The sequence below is a fragment of the Glycine soja genome, chromosome 17, assembly GCF_004193775.1.
Source record: "Glycine soja cultivar W05 chromosome 17, ASM419377v2, whole genome shotgun sequence".
Lineage (NCBI taxonomy): Eukaryota > Viridiplantae > Streptophyta > Magnoliopsida > Fabales > Fabaceae > Glycine > Glycine soja.
The window spans coordinates 4,793,336-4,814,223 of record NC_041018.1 but is presented as its reverse complement, the minus strand read 5'-3'; the positions used below and the strand labels follow the sequence as shown (position 1 = coordinate 4,814,223).

At 32.6% G+C, this 20,888-nt stretch overlaps 1 protein-coding gene and 1 pseudogene across 4 annotated transcripts; one reads left to right on the top strand and one right to left on the bottom strand.

The window, feature by feature from the left end:
- The first annotated feature begins 7,557 nt into the window (after positions 1 to 7,557).
- Positions 7,558 to 12,707, top strand: LOC114392350 (VIN3-like protein 2). Its single transcript, XM_028353460.1, has 5 exons — positions 7,558 to 7,817; positions 7,935 to 8,027; positions 9,051 to 9,726; positions 10,473 to 10,792; positions 11,294 to 12,707. The coding sequence occupies exons 2-5, from the start codon at positions 8,003 to 8,005 to the stop codon at positions 12,484 to 12,486; spliced, it is 2,214 nt and encodes a 737-aa protein (XP_028209261.1). The 5' UTR covers positions 7,558 to 7,817; positions 7,935 to 8,002; the 3' UTR covers positions 12,487 to 12,707.
- Positions 12,708 to 17,334: 4,627 nt separating this feature from the next.
- On the bottom strand, positions 17,335 to 20,394 carry LOC114391417 (annotated as a pseudogene). Of its 3 annotated transcripts, none has more exons than XR_003662161.1 (3): positions 19,741 to 20,394; positions 18,194 to 18,395; positions 17,335 to 17,765 (listed from the first exon to the last, which is right to left on the bottom strand). The product of XR_003662161.1 is annotated as a U4/U6.U5 small nuclear ribonucleoprotein 27 kDa protein pseudogene, transcript variant X3 (transcript). The 3 variants fall into 3 exon arrangements; XR_003662160.1 differs by having other exon boundaries at positions 18,194 to 18,387; XR_003662159.1 differs by lacking the exon at positions 18,194 to 18,395 and having other exon boundaries at positions 19,741 to 20,393.
- Between the last annotated feature and the right edge of the window lie 494 nt (positions 20,395 to 20,888).

Here is a 20,888-nt window from a genome sequence, read left to right as displayed (position 1 = left end):
GGTCTTCATATTTTCAATTTCAACAAATTAAATTTTAGTGTAATAATTAATGTTATACATATTTAAATAATATAGAGCATTATAAGAAACTCACCTTGATAAAAGTAAAGTAAGAATTACTCCGTTGATAGTTTGCAAGAGATTCTATACTCTGTTCCATCATTATACTTAAGAAAAGGGAGTGCAGGGTAGACAAATTGTTTGGAACTTATCATTGATACTCAATATGTTAGGATAGAGATAATTTGGATAATAAAAAAGGGTTTGAACCCGATGGATCCTTCAAATTTAAAGTCTAAAATTTCAACAAAATAACTAAATTACTTTTTTTCTAATAAAAGTGCAAAAGATTGATTAAACAAGGAGTACGCTTTTTAATGTAATCTTAATCTAACCTTTGATTTCGCTGGCACCTTTGCTGCTTTCACACACAAAGATTAAAATTTGCTTTCTATTTCCTCATCGTTGCACTTGTAACTCCATGCATGATTAGAACCTTAAAATTTTTACACCAACTTTTGGGGATGAAATGTTGATTTTACCTCTATAAAATTTCCTATAAGAAGGTTGATCCCCTTTTACTGTTACTTTTCTTTTTTTTTTTTTTAATCCATTTTCACCTTCATCTAATATGATTGTAAAATTATTTTCCATAAAATAATTTTTCAGTACGTATGTAAAAACTAATTATTAGAAAGAGAATAATCACTATCACAATATTATTTATTGCTACCGTATTTCCTAACAAATATTGAAAAAATATGTAGTATATAGTAGTGCTTATGTGTAGCTCTAGTCAATCTTGAAAATAGTGTTTCCCCTATATCAAATTCTGGAGTGGATTTCACCACATTTTCAATCTTTTTTTAGAGAAGTGAGTTGTTAACCATTGATCGACTAGGCCTCGCTCTCACTTTCATGCATATTCTGTTGTGCTTCTTTTTGAATCTTCCACCAAAAGGATTATACATGAGGTAGAGAAAATATTTATTTATTTCAAAAGAGTAATTTTTTTAGAATTATTTTTCATTTTTTTTAAATCTAATGAATGTAACAAATAATTAATCTTAATCATTAGACTACTGAAAAAAATTACTCTTAAAATAAATGAATCCCTTATCATGACATATTGTGTGAGAGAAAATTATTTTATATAAATGTAAGACATTGGATTAAATGAATTTCTCCTCTGTATTTATATATATTCTATTTACTTTAAGCCACTTACATTTATGGGCTAGACTCTCAGGAAACTCTAGCTAGCTATCTGTCTATTTTTTCTCATTTGAAGTTTCCTTTTCAAGCGTACTCTTACCCCCCTTATTAATTATAGGCTGTGCTATTTTATTTTGTCACATATATCTTTGTATGATAATTGTGTCTAGTTTGTAGCATTTTCTGATTTTCTTCCTGGTTTGATCCTAAAGCGATTTTAAAGATATCCCTGACTTCTATTTTACGTGAAAGTTGCTATTGAAAGCACCTGCAAGTGCTTTCTGTATTTGACAAATATTATGCGAAACTATGCACCAATGTAGGAAGTACTATATATACTGCAACCAAAATGATTTTTTTTTTTTAAATTCAATTCCTCAATATTCTTACTTTTAGGCTCCATAATTAAGCCATGGCTTCTATAGTAGGAAAATGACAATCCTATAAAAAAAAATTTCAGTTTTTAAGTTTCTTTCAACTTCAGCTTATAAAACATTTAATTCAAAGTTTCAGGAAATATCAAAATATAGTTGAAATGTTGAAGAGTCAAAGGACTAAAAAATATCTTGTTAATTTTACACACACGCTCCTCAACCACTAAGTAGAAAGTGATTTGTGATCCTTTTAATATGATCATGTCACAAATTGATGAACAAATGGCTTTTACTTTAATAGCAATTCTAAGAATCTAGAACTACCTTGACTTGACTATTCGGCGTTTTCTTTTTTCGTTTGTTTTCTATTTTGTCAACCAACTCTAATAAGTTAGTTCAATTTTACATTTAGATTCCATTATAAAGTATGACTTCACTATTTATTTTGTATATTACTGAACATTTCTGTAAAGAAAACGCTATTTGTAGTATCATAAAAGTAAACATATTGTAAAAAACTAGGGAGGAATTATTTCTCATTTAGAAGAAATATAATTTGGATTTATTGAAGCTAAATACTATTGTGATTAATTGTTGCAACAGAGAACCATGCCTAAAAATGCAACAGAATTCGCAAGACAGGGGAGATGACGTTGAAGTTGAAGTTGGTTAGAGCTATATATATTGAAGTCAAAACTTCCTTCGTACTATTGTTTCTCATTCTTTGGAGTATTCAGTATTCTAGGAATCATAATTCCTAAGAGTTTAGAAAACCTTCACGTAGTAGCACTTTTTTTATGCTAATTATTTCACACAGTAATTTGGGCAAGTAATTCCGTTTATAGATAGCAAGGAAACTTATGGGACGATATAAGGAATGCAATGATTTTCATGTCATCATTGATAACAAGAAGGACCACCCAAAAAAAATATATGAAAGAAACAAGGACCACAAAAAGGATAATAATTATTGGTGAGCGATGGTCACTAATAGAAAATTCTTTATGGAATAGCCAAACCAATAATGGTGTTAATTAATTACAATATCACTATTAATTATTCCCAATCGTACGTACCCAATGTATCCAAGCCTTTTTACATTGCTATAAACAAGATATATTCCTTTCATATTTTTAAGTGATTGAGATGCGCGAATATTATATACAATAAGTTCTTTGTTACCTACTTGCAACGCTATTTTATTTTTTAACTTGTTTGAAATGCATGGCAACTACCAGCTGGAATAACCCAAACTTTGCTTTTAAAAAATTCTAGAGTTTGAGCATATTTGTGATCAGATCACATAATATCGGTATATGCGTAAGAGTAATGCTATTTCCATAATATTTTTTTATAATAATTTCTATAATGAGAAGAGATATAAAAAAGGAGAAAAAAAGTGTGAAAAAATGTTATAAAAATTCTACATGTAAGTTTTGGTGTATTAATATTATTTAATCAAGGAAAACACTGATTAATATCGCACCAGCAAACATACTGTTTATCTCATTTTTTTTAACAAAACAGTATTAATTAATAAATTATATCATAATTAATTTTTAATACATTTTATCGTAATTTTTTATATTTATAAACATATATCATTAAAATAATCCAATCAGAATTTTTAATACATTTCATGATAATTTTCAATAAAAATAAATAAATTTGCTAGCAAGGCTTCGTGTAATTGGCAGTTGGCAATTAGTCGTTGCGCAACTTTCTGTCTGTACGGCAATTTAAAACCTCAATTCTGTCAGGGTTCCACGCTTTTACCTGTTTATATATTCCACTGCACTATTTTTTTTAAAAAAAGTACACTCTAGCCATGGTAAAAATACCAATCAAATTAAATATTGCTTAAACTGTTGTCTTCCAGATTAAAATTAAAATTTTCTTCCTTTCAGTTTTACTCTTTGTCTTGGGGAGTTGGGATAGTGAGTACATGGGGACACGTGGCACATTTATGATACCATTGGCTTGTTAGTTTTTTGGGAGTTACTTCTTTGTACATGCATAGAAGCGAGAATAATTAGAAAAACAATCAACAAAAAAATAATAAAAAATAGAATTGGATCTGGAAACAGATAGCATCACTAAAATGAACTGTTTTCTTTATCTGAATTACATGCATCACACGTTTGAAGGTGTTGTTTAATTCAATGGTGGAAATTTTATACAGTAAATTTAAATGTAACTACACAGCAGGATCTTAATTTGCTAGCTATATTTCTTGTCTCGTATCTTAATTCTTTTGTGTAAAGAGATAAACAATACATCAAAGAGAAAATAAGATACATATCCATAGGGTAAAATATTTTTAAATTATAAATTATTAATTTTGATAATAACAATCTTGAAGTGATATCAAACATATATAATTGATTTTTAACTAGTTAAACGTGTAGAAAACTTTTATTTTGATAGTTGATACCCATTAAACTCTAAATTAAAATAATAGTTTTTTTATATTAATGTTGTACTTTGCAAGGTTTTGTGTTGAGCACTTTAGCTAAATCCAGGGAGGATTCTTTTGGATCTATCACTTGGATTGAATCCATCAGGATAATTCTTTTGAGTTAAATTTCTAGTAAATTCGTTTGTTAGATGACGTACATATCTCCTGCAATTGAGGATCAAGGACAAGGTACTAACAACCGATATATCATGAAAGGATGCTCCTGATATGAGGAACCTCCTCGATAAGAACCAATGTTTGGGTATGGGATATTGCAAATTAGCTTACATTCATGACAATTTAAATCATACATATTTGATTTCTTTAACTAAAGTCTTCGTTTCAGTTTGTATACTGAAAAAGTTAGTCCAACAATATTATATCTCTCATAATTCATAAAAAAGAAAAAACCTAACATTTTAGCAAAGTGTTGTTGAAATTAATTAAAAAGCCGAAGTCGGTTCCAGCCTTTCCATGGCATCATTTGTAAGCGTTTCCTTTCGTACCCATAAATTTTTATTTCGTCGGCGCCCGATGCGGCACCTCCTTCCTTATCTCTACAATTGTTTAATTTAGGCAAACGTCATTTTCATTTCAACTATAATTCACTTTATCTTTTCGTTTTCTTTGGACCATTCATAAAGCTCCACGCCAATTAAATATCAGTGTTATATTAGTCTGTTATTCGGTTGGAATCTGGCACGTTACCATACCAGTAACCTCACGTTATTTCATTAAATTCTTATTCATAATATATTTATATATTTCCTTGTTTTATGTGTGTTTATGAGTAAAATACTATAACACTAATAATATTTATTTTCTGGATGACGATAAAAACAGTGTGCGGATTGATAAAAAAAATGTTATTTTATTTATTTTCTTTTAAGTACTATATCACATATGAAAGAAAATCAACAACCATAAAACATGATGGTAAGATTGATTATCATCTAATTTATACATCTTTTAAGTGTAGAAGAAATTAAGTAAGCATTATTAACATGTCGGGATGCAATATAAGGTAAACCAATTGCAGAACAGAAAGTGAGTGGCGTGAGATGGGAAAGGATCACTGCATTCCATCATTGAACAAATAAGATAAGATGTGAAACAAATTTTTCTCTCAGGAAAAAAAAAAAAAAAAGTGAACAAACTTAAAAAAATTTCATCCATGTATATAAACTCGTACCTTCTTCCTTACACTGCAGTAATTGTGGGGCAACTAATGTTAATTGACCATATCACCCTCTTTGTTGACTCTGATCACCCAAGCCCATGTGTGTCCCTTCGGTACTGTCACCAACAAAATTTAACACTCCACCATTATCCAGCCGCTACTGTATGGATAATTTTGTCCTTCCGTCAGAACAAAAATAAAATCTTACCATACAAAATTATTGACTTTTTTTTACTGAATACAAAATTATTGATATAATATCGCAAAAGTGATAAATATTACCATTGAGTTCTGATTAAGCAGTTACATTAATTTGAATTTTTTTTTATCTCCCACAACTATCTAATATGACTTTTAGATTATTTTTGTAAAAGTTAATGAATTTATCATAGATGATATTTTTTTTAATTAAATAACGGTATTGCTAATTTTCATTGCATTGCCCGTACATAGACTATTATATTTTTAATAATAAACATGAAGATTTATGCTTTTTTTTAAACACAAAAACATAAGTGGAAGGACGGAGGAACAACCAAAAAATGGAATGGTTGTCTTTCGTCTTGCATTTGGAGTTATCGAAAGAAAGAAGAAAATAATATTTTTTATATAAGAAAATAATAATTAAGTATGAGATTCACACCATTCAATAATAAGTTCAATTTTAAGAGGAAAGGTGATTTTAGTTTTAAAATTCTTAATTTATCTTTATTTTTGTACACTTCTCTTTTTTATTAAGTATATATATATATATATATATATATATATATATATATATATATATATATATATATATATATATATATATTACTTTCATATATCAAATAACCTACTGAATCATCTTTTTTTTTTTTTTACTAAATCAAACATACAAAGAAACTTAAGTATCAAATAAAGTAAAAATCATTTAACATTTTTATGAACCATGTTGACTTAAGAAATTCTTTATATTTCAATTTCTCGTAAAATTTGTAACATCTTAGAGATAGTAATATGTATGAAGAAAAAATGTGCCAAAAAAGAAGGACAATCAGTGAAGAGAAATAGACAGCACATAGTTAAAATGTTGTCCTACAATACAATGCCATGTCACGCCAGAGCACTCCCTTTCGATATGGGTCTGATGTATGAAGTTATGGTGCAGGTTTGTGATGGGATATGGTGTATGTGGATGGTACACTAACTGGGACGCACCAAAAAAAAAAAATGCAGTGTCGCCTAATAGGTACTAGTACTTTGATACCAAGACCATACTGCAAAAATCAATTCAATCCATATGAGATTATTTCAATTTAATTTAATTTGTGTGCTTTCATCTGAAATTTAAGTATATAATTATGTTCAATATTTATAAACTAAAAATTGTGATATAAAGGAGTTAACAAAATTGTGGATTGAATGTGACTCAAAAATTTTGTTGGAGGCCTACAGAAATACTAATATGGTGCCTTGGTCTAATAAATTAAAATAGATAGAAAATTTGCATGCTTATTTTTAAATCTATCATGAAGGAAAATACTTGTGCAAACACAACTTAGTCTCTCATGCTAGCTCAAGTAGTGATTTTTGTGTGTGTGTGTGTGTGGAATACTTGCTCCATGCTCCATTCATTGTTTTTTTTTTTATATAAAAGGATAGACAAACTTTCATATTTTAGATTCCGTTAGAGTTTACTTTTTTTTTTTATGCGTTTAGTCCATGTCCTCCCATATCTTGTGATGATCCTTTCTCTTTTCAGTTATTTTAATATATCTTAGTGAGAATTTATGGAATGGAATTGTTGAGGTGTCAATCCAGTTGAAATCTCCTTTAACTGTTTGTTTCTCCTTTCCTGCTTTTTTTTCCTATTTTTTTTTTGTTGGGACAAAATATTCCAACAAGATAGACTATTTCTTTCAAACAAAGATTTGGTGGAACAAAATATTAATTAGTCACTCAAAGATTTAGTTCAATTTATTAAATTATTGTAATTTTTTAAATATATTTATCTTTGATTCTTATAAATAAAAAATATTAATTAATCTTTAATTTATGTTGAAATTAGGTTAAATATTTTTAAAAAGACCTGCATATTTTACACCAATAATATAATTATAAAAAAAATCTTGTTAAATGTGATTATATCTTATAAAATGTGTAGTTATAGGTAGTTTTGTACATGAGGTATTGAGGTTGGAGTAGATAATAGGAATTTAGGAAAGGACATTTTGGTAAAATAGGAGGTTGGACTATTCCAATTTCCAACAGAAGCAAAGCTGAAATGTAAAATGTCGTTGAGTGAGTGAGTGAGTGAGTATCGAAATATGAATAGCAACAGCAATAGCATGAAGCTCCTTTTTTATTTATTTTTATTTATTCATTGATTGATTTTTATCTAAGAAACAACGCAAAGGCTCCTCTCTCTCTTTCTCTCTCACTCACTTTCTTTCTCTGTACAACTTGGAAGCTTTCTCTCTCTAAAAGCAGCAAGGTCCTCCACCACCACCACCTCCAATCTCCCTCTTTCACACAGAGAGAGATACTGTGTGTGAGACCAGTTTTCGGTTTATGGATTCCTTTTCTCTTCTACAATTCCAAGCATCTATTCTTGGTATTTGATATATTTCATTCCTCTCTCTCTCTCATATATTTTCTTCTTCTTTTAATTTACTATTTTTTGGTTTATTAACGGTCACCCATGACGCGGATTGGATTTTGTGTTGTGCAGGTTCGAACAAGTTTTGGGCTTTTGGTGGTAATGTGGTGGGTTGAGTGATTCCTTCTTGTTGCATAGCTATGGCTACAGATTCGTCTTTTGAGGGTGAATTGCCTATTTTGTCTCTCTCTATTTATGTGTTCTTCTAATTTTCACGTATGTGCTCAATTTTTTTTTTTTTGTTCTGTTAAAACGAGGTGATTGAATTCTGTGAAGGATTCGTTATCTGCGTTATGATCAGGCTTGTGAGATTTAACTCACCGCTCAATTTAACGATCCACATGTAGATTATTCTGTATGGTATTTTAGCATTGTGGCTTATCTGATTTTTCTGAGGTTTGATGTAATTTGTTGTGATCTCTTCCTGTATGCCTTTTCTAAATATTGGTTGGTGATTAGCTTTCGATTTCCTAAAAAAAAATTGTTTTTCTTGAAAAAGGTGTTTATTTATTTATTTTGTTTTTATTATTTGATTTAATTTTTGTTTTTTTGTTTTTATTTGCTTTTTTGATTGTGCATTTGGGGTCGTGGAATTCACGACCTGAGCAGTGTAAATAAATCATAAAATACTTTATTGATGCATTATGAGGGAGGATTGAGGAAGCAGGGTTAGTAAGCTTGTAATTTGGCATTACGATGTGCCAGCTAATAAAATTAGCGGTTCTATATTAGGAGTATGGAGTTTCCAATAAAGGTCAAAGGAGATTAAGTCCAACTGCCTAATTGTATTACTTAACTAGTCCATTGCACGAGGTCTTGTATATTTCTATTACTTACTGTGTTTTCAAGTGGTTGGTACGTCCTTGTGATGCAAAGTCAACTGGTTCCAGTTGTATACATTTTATTATATTTGCTTGTTTTGGCATTCTTGGTAATATGTTTGAAGTAGTCAATGTTTTAGACTTTAACAAAAGATAACATACTGGACTGATTTATTACGTATGTAGAAAGATAATTGCATTTTTTTTGCATGTAGAGATTCAAGTATTTCTTCCTGTAGTCTCAAGAAATTTCTAATTTCTAGATGATGACATGTCTGGCATGAATGCTTGTTATGGAAGGAGTCTTTGTTGAACCAGTCTTGTCTCCATCACTGCTGATATATGTTTTCTTTTTCCTTAATCTCAGGCCTTGCACTTGATCCTTCTAAGTGCAGTAAATTGAGTATGGAAGAAAAAAGAGAACTTGTATATGAAGTATCTAAGTGGTCGCATGGTGCATCTGAGATGCTGCAGTCATGGAGCCGTCAAGAGATTTTGCAAATATTGTGTGCAGAAATGGGGAAAGAGAGAAAGTATACTGGGCTGACAAAGTTGAAAATTATAGAAAATCTTCTAAAAATTGTTTCTGAAAAGAAATCAGGGGGGAATGAAACTGCGACAGACCCTGAACCACAATCTTCTCCTGCACCTGGTCAGAAGCCTGCTAAAAGGCAGAGAAAATCTGAGAATCCTTCACACGTGCCTGTTCCTGCGACCAGCATTACAGTCAATAATGGTGGTGATTCTGTTAACACCGCATACTGCAAAAACTCAGCTTGCAAAGCTACCCTGAATCAATCATATGCATTTTGCAAAAGATGTTCATGCTGCATTTGTCATCAATATGATGACAACAAAGACCCTAGCCTGTGGTTAATATGTAGTTCTGAGAATCCATTTCCTGGTGTTTCTTGTGGCTTGTCATGCCACCTTGAGTGTGCTTTAAAACATGATGGTTCGGGAATTGCCAAGGATGGTGAGCATCCCAAGCTTGATGGAGGGTTCTACTGTGTCTCTTGCGGGAAAGTAAATGATTTACTTGGGTAATCATATTGATACTTTTCCAGCTTCTTAGCTGACATCATGTATCCATTTAAAAAAATTTGCTTCTTTTTTCCCTCTGTCTTGGAATGTCTTCTATGTTTTACACTTACTACACATGCAAATTATTAATACGTAACAGGGTTCTAGAATATTGTATGTAGTCATTTGTTGTTTACAAAATGCATCAAAAGACTTTCAAAATAGATAAGAATGTGAAAAAGTCAACTGAGTTGTCTCAGAATACTCTTCATGCTAAAGTTAATATTGTCCTTCTTCACGTAATAGTCTTTTTAGAATTTTCATGACTAATTAAATATCAGTTAGCATAATTGTGGTTTAACTTTATGAAATGAGTCAACAATAATCCTCATGACCAAGTTTTTTTTTTTTTTTTTTTTTTTTTTTAAATATCCGCCCCCCCTCCTCTTTTGCTGAGTTTGTAGAGCTTTATTCTATTTGCTTTAAACATGCATAGGACTGATATTTCAAGATGAATCTTAGGTATTATCAGTTTTGTAAAAGAGAGATTGATTATTTGTTGAATGCTATTTTTGATTGCTTAGCTATGGTAAGACCCTCTACTCAACATTACGGCTAAGATATTGTAATTGTTCAATCAAAAGATGGTAAAGTTGTTCTTTTAATGTGTGTGTGGTGTATGTGCCATATTCCTTTTAGTATGAAATTTTGGAAATATGTAAGGTAAGATCAATCTCATCTGGGTTTGTTTCGTTAAATGTATTAGATGCTGGAGAAAACAACTGATGGTAGCAAAGGATACTAGACGCGTAGATATACTCTGTTATCGTGTCTCCTTAAGCCAAAGACTTTTACAAGGAACTGAAGTGTATGAAGAACTTTATAAAATTGTTGATGAAGCAGTGAAGAAACTTGAACCTGAAGTGGGTCCACTCATTGGCTCACCGGTGAAGATTGGAAGGGGAATTGTGAACAGGCTTTCTTCTGGACCTGAGGTTCAGAAACTCTGTGGTTTTGCTCTGGAATCACTTGATTCACTACTTTCGAAAAGAATTTTGCCTTCGTCACCCAAGCCAACAACTCAAGGTGATCACTCCTTTTATTTTTATTTTTTTCTCAATTTCCCTTGTGGTTTGTTTTATATATGGAACTGACTACTTTACTGCTTCCATTTATTTTATCTTAATTTTTATCTCTTATTTGGGTAAATTGGTACAGATATTGAAATACTCGAGTGTAAAGAAAAAATAATTTTATAAGGAGATTTATGTTTGGAATCGTCTCCCAAAAGTAATTTTGGATAATTGGTGGAGATGCCAAGATTACTTTTGACCACATGTAATAATATTAATTTATTTTGGGACCCAAAACTATTTCTGGGATCAGCAGCCAAACATGAGACATGACCAACTTCCAAGGTTTTTTTTTGTATACGAACTTGTATTGGATTTTGTTTCAAAGTACATAACTATGGTATTGGATGCAAACATAGTACAGTTATCAGCTTATTATGTTTTTGTCACTGGGTCTAGATTCTCAAAGAATGTAATAATATTGATCTTTGTGTTGCATACTTTGCATTTTCAGATGCACATTTGCTGGCTCCAAATATGGTGAGGTTTGAAGACGTCACTGCCACAACCCTCACTATTATTTTGGGTTCTGAAGAACCCTCTGGTGAAATTATTGCTGGTTACACCTTGTGGCATCGCAAAGTTGATGATGTGGACTACCCCACCGACCCAACTTTCACCTCGCTCCTACCAAATAGAAGGTTCCGTGTCTCGGGTCTAATTCCAGGCACAGAATACAGTTTCAAAGTTGTTTCCAATGATTTGAGGGAGTCAGGTATGTGCGAAGTTCAAGTCTCAACAGAGCATGGCGAGGAAGAAGTCCCTAATTGCTCTGCAACAGAAAGAAGTCAGAGCCCAGTAACCAACTGTAGCAGCCTTTCCAATCCGTCATCAGTGGAAGATGAAACTAATAACTGTAATCCATATAGTGATCTGACTGATAACCGAGCAGACCATTATCCTTCTTATCACAAGGATAGCAACCAACTTGCTTCTGGAAATTTATCCAATGATGTTATTAACTGTTCCAATCTAGGCAGTGTGGGACTTCCTCCTGATGCAGATTCTTTGTCAGACAAGCAGCATGCTGGAGGAACGACTGCCTCCATACCTAGTTCTGATGTGCTAAAGCTCGAAAACAAGCATTCACCAGAGGAACAAGTCACTGAGGACATGAGCACTGATGATGGGTTGAATTCCCCAGCTCTAACAGGGAGGGAATGTGTGCCGTTAGTAGGTAGCTCAAAAGGAGGCTTGCCTAATACTCCCTGCAAGTTGGAAACACTTAAGGATGGACCTGGAAAGAATAAAAGATCTAAGTCGAGTGGCAAAGATCAAGAAAATGTATCCGGGAAAAGGGAGGGCCCCCAAGATGGAAGCACATCCAAGAAGAGAAGTGGAGAAAGGCAAGAGGAGGGCCGTGTTGCAAATGGCTTTTCGGATCGGGATTTTGAGTATTATGTGAAGGTAATTAGGTGGTTAGAGTGTGAAGGACACATAGAAAAGAACTTCAGGCAGAAATTTCTGACTTGGTACAGCTTAAGAGCCACATCTCAAGAAGTAAGGATTGTGAAAATATACATTGATACATTTCTTGAAGATCCAGCATCTCTTGCAGAGCAACTTGTGGACACCTTTTCAGAATGTATATCCAGCAAGAGAACATCAGTGGTGCCAGCGGGGTTCTGCATGAAGCTTTGGCATTGACCAGATTTTGTAGGTCCAGCTACTAGCCCCAAGCTTGAAGCCCCTACTGGCTTGTCATGCAGTAATTCTTTAGATTTTTAATATATTCTTCATTTAGACAGTTGAAATACAAATATTTATTTCAACATTATCATTCATATGATGATGTAAGAATTTTAGATTTGCTTTTATTATACAATTACTATTTAAATTGATAATTATATTTTCTTTTCAATTTGCAACAAGGTTATCGTTACACATTTTGGTGGGTAACATTGAAGGATTTATACTAAATTAATTTATCCGTAGTTTTAGTCTTCTCTAGCTGACGAGACTCTCAATTTGTTAAAAGTTTTTCGACTCATGGATTCAAGGTCTATAGTTGGCGTGGAACTTTAATCTTCTAACAATTTGGTTGTACTGGAGAAATTTGTGTTTGACAAAGTAATCGTGTAGATTAAGTGAACGATATTTTGACACATCATTAGTGAGCAATAGTGAACAATAATCAAAGCTAATAATCGATGGAGTAATAATTAGTAAAAAAATGTTAATGATTTGTCCCAAAAGTTCAGAATTATATTCCGTAAGTTGATGATCACTTTTATAAATGCTTGAACTCTTACGGTGCTGCTTAAAGCATGTTTTTCACTATCTTAGGGAGTTTATCAGATGTTAGTTGAGTTCTGTTGTCAATCATGAAACGATAAAAGTTAATATAGTCGCGTGTTTAACGAAAGTTCCAGCAAGAATAATACTATTATGGTTTGTTGGACCAGTCTCGCCAGTGATTATTGCGGCAATGAGTTGGTTAATGAAGCACAGAATTTGATTTAGGATATTACTTAACGTACCTCATTATTTGCTTTGATGCATCTCAAGTGCATTAGGAATTCGACAATCCATAATACAAGAGTGCATTAAATAATTACCTTTGATTTATCTGTTTTGTTTTTCGTTTCCCAACTTATCTCCCACGAGTAACTATCAAAAAATAAAAAACTTATTTCCCACGAGCTGATGATTGGATTAATGAATCCTTTTCAAAACAAATACATTCACTCAAGTACTGTATCTGTATCTGTATGTCTTTAACCAAAAAAATAAAATCAAGAATTGAATCTTGATTAACATGCTTAAAAAATTCAACTATCTACCCTTGTATGTGTTGACTGTTGAGCCTTGTTGGTTTTGGATTTATTTGGTGCAATTTCTAAAGGACTGGTGTTTGCCATATGACAACGGCATGTGTGTATTTGAACGAGGGAATTGACCTTTTTCCGTGGGTTGAAGAATTGTACAATGTGAAGCTCAACACGTCTCTTAATTATTCGGTGTTGTCAATGCGTATGCAGCTGCGGGTGCACAATATAATATGGATTCACTCAAATGTTGATGCAAATGACTTTGAATATGAACTTGAGCTCCGTACCGTATTGATTGAAATCTATGCAAAATTATACAGATGTTAAATACTAGGACTAGATGGCCTTTAAGTAATCAAATGGTAAAGGTTTGACTCAAACAAATGCACTCACTTTCTTTGTTGCCATAGTGCTTTGCATCACAAATATCTATTGCATGAAGATGAATAATATATATATGGTGTCCCACCATCCGTTGAGGGCTATATCTATGCATGGTTGATATTTTGAGTCAAGGTGAACAAATAAAAAAGAATGATATGTTCATTAACGTTATGTCATTGATAGGGGGTCTTTTCTCAATGTGTAATATGATGATCATCAAAAGGGACAGGGAAATGGGAAGTATTAGAAGGAATTAAAGCCACAATATTATCAAAATATAATTGGAGGTACGACATTGTGCCATAATGGGTAATTGCTAGGAGTTTCTTAGAAATTGATCAAATCGTCCACAATGTTGAACTTGTATAGGAAGGTAGCTCGAGGATTTCAATATAACAAAGGATGCACTTTATTTTTATTCTTTTTGTTTGAAGTAGTATAGTTTGGTTGACATACATTTCAGAATTCAGACTCATAAGACATGTCCAAGAGAGAAGATTGGATTTCTCTTCTTTGAATCAAGAAGGATTGAGGGATTATTATTGTTATTATTATTATTATTATTATCAAAACCAGCCCATATAGATTTCAGCATGCATATTCCCTTGATTTAAAGTGTGTCAATTTGTGTGCATTGTATGATTGCGGATCTGAAACAATAATATTTTTGCCTAAGCAATCGAGTTGGTGGGTTAGGAGAGATCATCGATTTGATCTATAAGCCCCTAGTTTCCTAGGAAGTGAAGCATGAATGTAGTCCTTGTTGAGTATGGTACGAGTAAATTAATCAGCATTAAACAATCCATTTTCTCTAATATTTTGGTGTTCTTTGTTCCAAGTGCCAACGCCGAATAAAGTAAGGGACATATGAGGCCATGTCCCATTTTGCTTTTGGCAACTTAACTTCACATGTATTATGCTAACTTACCGCAATTTCCCGTCATTCAAGACTCGTCGCCTCATTATTGCTCCTTTCACCAACATGCCATGCCTACAAACCATAGTATATAATTAACATTTTCTGTTGTGCTCTAAAAATTATACCACAAAACAATAAACTCAAACCGTTAGGATAAGACTCTTCGAAGAATGACATTAGAGACTAAGGAAGAAGTTGAAGTAGGGACCAGAATGCGTACGTAACATCATACACCGATCGCTATCCAAATGCTCAAACAAGAATAGATTCTCATTCGATTGCGTTTCTTCCTTTTGATTGAGTGCGCTTTTAGTTTCACGTTGGATAATTGATTTTGAATATATATTTTCACATTTAGTTTCACGTAAGAATAAAATTTAAAATTAATTTTAAATTTAAATTCTAAATTGAAACAACGTTAAGTGACGTGTTAAATCTAAAATTTTACAATAAATTTTGTTTCTAACTTGATTTTTTAATAAAAATATTTTAACATAAACCACCTCACTTCAAAAATAATTTTATAAAATCAATTTCATTCAAAATTAATTTTATCAATACTCAATCCAAATAGAAACTGCCGTTCAAAATTCACAATAGAGCCGATTCCAGACATGGTTGTCAGTATAGCACCAAAACAGGTCACTTCGCTCAGCCTGCACAAAAATTTTAACTGTAAATGGCTGTTAGTTTCGATATTTTTTTTTAAAGGCAAGTTAACTATGGTGTTGGACATGAAGAAAATTATTTCATGACAAATTTTCACTGGTCTACTTAATCTAATTCTTCAAGTTAAAATATTGACAATGTTTTGGAAAAAAATTAATTTCTTTACCCTTCTCTACCATCTTATTTTAAAATATAATAAACGAATCAAAACTGACAGCCATTTACAGTGAAAAAATAAATGTCTTTTCCCTTCTCAAAACTTGAATTACACTTTAGGTCATTTCAATATAAACGAATCACTTAATGATACCAAATAATTATATATGAGTCTCCTAACTGTATTTTGTATTATATTTAAAGCTTTTAACGACATCAATAACCATTTCTAATCATTCTATCATTGATTTTAACATTTGAAAAGTTTAAATCAAGTTAGGAGTTTTAAATATTATCAACTTCAATTTTTCATCTAAATTCTTTTTTTTTTTTTTTGCTGATCTAAATTCTTAATTTTATCTTCTAAGGTCACAAAAATTATGGCAAATGTTTAAAATTATTTGTCGATCATGTTGAGAAAAAAACAACCAAAGTTCATCTACTTTGGACTCAAATGTGACACATTTATCTTTCAAGGAGATATCTATTTTAAAATAAGGAGAATATGATTTCATAATTTAATTAAAACATATAATGTGGAATAAAAATAAGTTAGACTATAAACTAATCATGAATTGCCATGTAGTATTTGACAATAAGCGAGTTTTTTTATAATAATTTTAAAAAAAATTATATTGAGTAATTTTTAATCAAATGACTATAAAAAAGATTATTCCGACAACATATCAAAATTAAAATAATAATCTAAACATCTCTCGGTAGATAAAAATATAACTTATCCTAATAATAAGTCTTTGTTTACCAAGTTAATTTGGTAGAACAATATGTGCATAATGGTATGGATTATGATTTAAGTCCTTACTGATAAAAATTGAACATTTTGAATAGGTCCTGCCTGCTACTCTCCCCTTTAGTCTACAAAGGTGGGGGATGATTATTAGTCAGAATTATTTATTTTCGTCCATACTCGACTGCAATTGACCTTTTTTCTAGGTCCAATGGGGGCGGGGAGAACGGTGGAATTTTGAGCTTCCATATGAAGGATTCGAAACCATGCCCTTTTGTCATGTCCCACTGGACTATTCAGCAGGGGCAAAAATAGCTTGGGTTAGAGTTAATAAACCTCCACATCCCACGTGACGGGCTTTGCTAGCTGCACCAGACATATTTCTTATACACTCAGCGTTAAAACAAAAATTTTTTATAAGTATTTTTTTTAATTTTTTTTTTCAATTAACTAATCCGTATGTTTTTTTAATAATTAATATTTTTTTATTTATAAAAATGTATACAAATTAAATAATTCATATGAATTATATCAAACATAAAATTTATTATTTAAATTTACATACACATTAAATATACATTAAAAATTTTAATGTTATATATAATAATATTATTTATTTTATAACATAATTGATCTATTAGCTCAATTCTCAATTGATTAGAATGTTGTGCTAATAACCTAATTGATTAATTGATTCATATTTCTTTTGCGGAAAAACAAAATGAAAAAATCGCTAAATTTTTGGGCGTACCAGTAATTTCACTGGGTGCACGTAGCAACACCCCCTCATGATACAAGGCTTGCCGTTATTATGGGGGGTGGGGGGTAGACCAAAAGATTACTCTTGCTTTTGTACATTAAATGCGTATCAGCATAGATATACTAGTAGCATTAAAACTAGTAGTTTAGGACAGAGTTAACAAACTCGCACGGATATTGGCCATGCATGATATTGAAATCCAGAATCACTTGATTACATAAAGCATGTGCATCCCAATTCCCAAGGCGTAAGGCGTGCAGCTAAATGTACATACCGCATGAAAATTTGACAAATTCTATGAATGTAACTAGACAATTAGTAGATGGATAAAAAAATAAAAGCACGCCTAACACCAATTACGCAGGATATATTGAGCTGAAGGTAGCACGGGGTATTAAATGAACGACACAAGTAACTGGTGGAACGCTCGCGAGCTTTCATTTTGGGTCCCACCAAGGGTTTCTGGATCCAACATTCCACATGATTAACCACCGTCTACCACCAAAGGAAATTACTCGTCTGCAATGAACAATGGCAATAGTCGATTAAGCAGCAAAGGAAAATACTTAGTAGTGTGAAAGATATTTTCATACCAACGAGTAAAAGGAGGAATACTGCATTTGCGTTTCTGAATGAAAATGAAAAAAATGGCTGACTCAATTATAAGCTTAGGGGGAGGCTTTTTCCAAACAGGGATTTCATAGAAGTGATAGTAAATTACCATCATCCTTATTTCCAATAATGCTATTTGTAAGTTATATTGCCACAACTTATTCCTTTGAAAAGCAAACATATTAACATTGTATCTTTCTGTTCTACAAAAGTAACACAAAACAAGATATAAGTAGGCACTACAGCAGTGAGCTCAATCTCAAATTATATAATATCAGCTTTTTCAGAGCAAATGTATAGTTACTATTGCTATTATATCCAATCACAATTCACACCTTATGTTCCACAGTCTAACCACTTGTAATTGAAATCTCTTTACAGTCTCCAATCTTAGTCAAGGCTTTGAAAAAGATAAGGTTCTTCTACAATCAGCCATAAATAACAAATACTGCACATTCCCTACTGCTAATAACTCACAACTTCCATCCAACATGCCTGCCAATCCTTTGATCAATAGTCTGTTAGCAACCTGCATTACTAAATGGATCAATCGTCAACAACCCAACTAACCAAAGAGCCTAGGCCTAAGTTTGCGAATGTATACAACAGAAGCTAGAGGTGTTTGGCTGAAAGAAGGGAGAGAAGCATGTGAGGATGTGGAAGACTGCTAGTCCATAAGACATATAGAAGAGAGAATTAAGGTGACAAGGTACACGGGACAAATCTGTTATGTGAAGGGTATGGACGAATTCTGTTGGTGAATTGAGGCTTCGGGTGAATTCTCATCTCTTGAGGATCATCAATTATCTGTTTTCAATTACCGAACTTGAATCATGTTATACATATTCAAATTTACTAATTGCTACCATGAGTGGAAGTGACAAAGTGTGTCAAAGTCCCCCAAATTGCATGTCCTAGTACTGAGGAAGATAAGAATGCCTTGCTTGCCAAAGCAACCTATTACCTCCACACCAAACAACTACGCAACATAGAAGTTCTGAATAATGAATATAATACTAGTACTACAAAGAGAAAGCGATTCATTAAAGAATGAAAAGGAATTAAAAAGACAAACTCTGAATTAAACACAAAACTAGGGATATATAATTGGTCTAAATGCTTTTCTTTAACAATCGTTCAAAACTCGGCCACTGTGATATTACTCACATAGTAACACTGCAAAACATGAAAATTGATTCATATTGGTAGGGAAATTCAAATTACTATACATATTAGAACAAGAACCCTATAAACAAGATCTGTGAAATTTGAAAATATATATTTAAAAATATCCAAGGGACTAGAGGATAGTGATTTGTGTAAGGGTAAAATATAGGCAAGGTGAGAGTAATTTACTCTAAGGGTAAGCATGATTAAAGACTAATAGGGGTTAGTTTTTAAGGGAGAAATATTTTACTAATTGACTTGTGTTTATTAGCATACTAGGGGAAAAATGAGAGTAATTTATAATGGATACGAAACACTCCATTTTGGGTGTAATAGTTTCAGGACTTATCTCCTGGATAAGATTACAGATAATAAAACACTACTTAATCAATGTTCAAGACGAAACAATTTGACAAAAAACTCTAGCATCGCAAGAGAGCTAACCTCATGCTAAGCATGGATAATAATCTGTACAATGTAATACACGAAAAGAATGGCACACTCCAACAACATGAATAACAGTTATCATCACAAATCCACACAAAATTGCTAATTCACTACTAATCATCACTGTCTGGAAGAGGAAAACAAATCAATTTTCAACCATATGCCGAACTAAGCTAAATGCGAATCTAATAGCAAGTGGCAACCATCAAATGGGACTAAACCCTAATCCACGAGTAATTGCTAGAAAAGGAAAGGAAATTGAACAGACCTGAAAAAAAGAAAACCCTAGCGATTCCTCTCAGCAGGCAATGGGCGATTAAATCCGCCGCGGCGGTTCATGTACTGGCGCGGCTGGCGCTTGGTGACGGCTCTGACGCCGCTGACGTCAGCACCGGGAACCGGTTTCCCCTTGGTGGAGTCAAATCCGGTGGGAATCCCAAACATCTTCATTATCTCCAACTCATCCTCGCTCCCCTCAGCTTCTCCTTCTCCTCCGTCTCCGTTCTCCTTCTGCTGCTGCTCCTTCACGATGCCGTCCACGAAGTCCGACACCGCTTTCTTCGTCTCCTTGTGATCCTCCTCCGCCGAGTCTCTCCGGTGGCGCTTCCGCGGCGGGTCGGGGGACGGCGTCCGGTGATGCCGCCGGCGGTGGGAGCGCTCGCTGGGAGAGGGAGAGCGCGCGTGGCGGGAGCGGCCACGGTCAGGCGAACGCGAGCGAGATCTCTTGCTGCGTGCTCGGTCTCTGTCTCGGTCACGATCGTCCTTATCTCTTCTTCGTTCTCTTTCTCTGTCGCGAGTTCGGTCACGGTCTCGGTCGCGGTCACGATCGGTCATGGTGGAAGGTGTGATGGTGGAGAAGGAGATAGAGGTTCAAGTCATGGTTCTAAACCCTATAAACCACTCCATGCTACTACTTGTAAGGTCATAACTTTATTCTTAAAAGATGATAAAAAAATTAAATTTAAAATTTGTTATACTTTTGTAAATTCAAAAATTAATTTTAAAATTTTCATTCGAATCAATTTCTTATTGTATCACAATTTGAGTAACCAATTCCATTATTCACCTTAATATTTAATTAGAATTGAATTTTTTATCTGAACAATTCATACAATAGAAATTGACATTTAAAATTAATATTGATTTTTTTATAGGAAATTAACATTGATTATTAAGTTAAAACTTCAATCGTCAATAATATAAAATACTGCTCACCTTAAGCTAGGTAAAACGGAAATAGAAAATTGATTCAAAATAAATTTTGGGAAATCTTATCTAGTTAGTTTACGACTACATCTTTGCAACATACAAATCTATAAGAACTTATTATTTTAATATTTTTATAATTAATGGCCCAGTGTCTCCTAACATCTTCCTCTGAAATAAAAGTATAAAAAAAATGTCTCCTAAGCCGTA

What these genes read in the sequence shown, in the direction of transcription:
- LOC114392350 (XM_028353460.1), top strand. Translation starts at nt 8,003, where the DNA reads ATGGCTACAGATTCGTCTTTTGAGG. An exon ending in TACAGATTCGTCTTTTGAGG is followed by an intron (nt 8,028 to 9,050) that starts GTGAATTGCCTA and finishes CCTTAATCTCAG; the next exon opens with GCCTTGCACTTGATCCTTCT. An exon ending in ACCCAAGCCAACAACTCAAG is followed by an intron (nt 10,793 to 11,293) that starts GTGATCACTCCT and finishes TTGCATTTTCAG; the next exon opens with ATGCACATTTGCTGGCTCCA.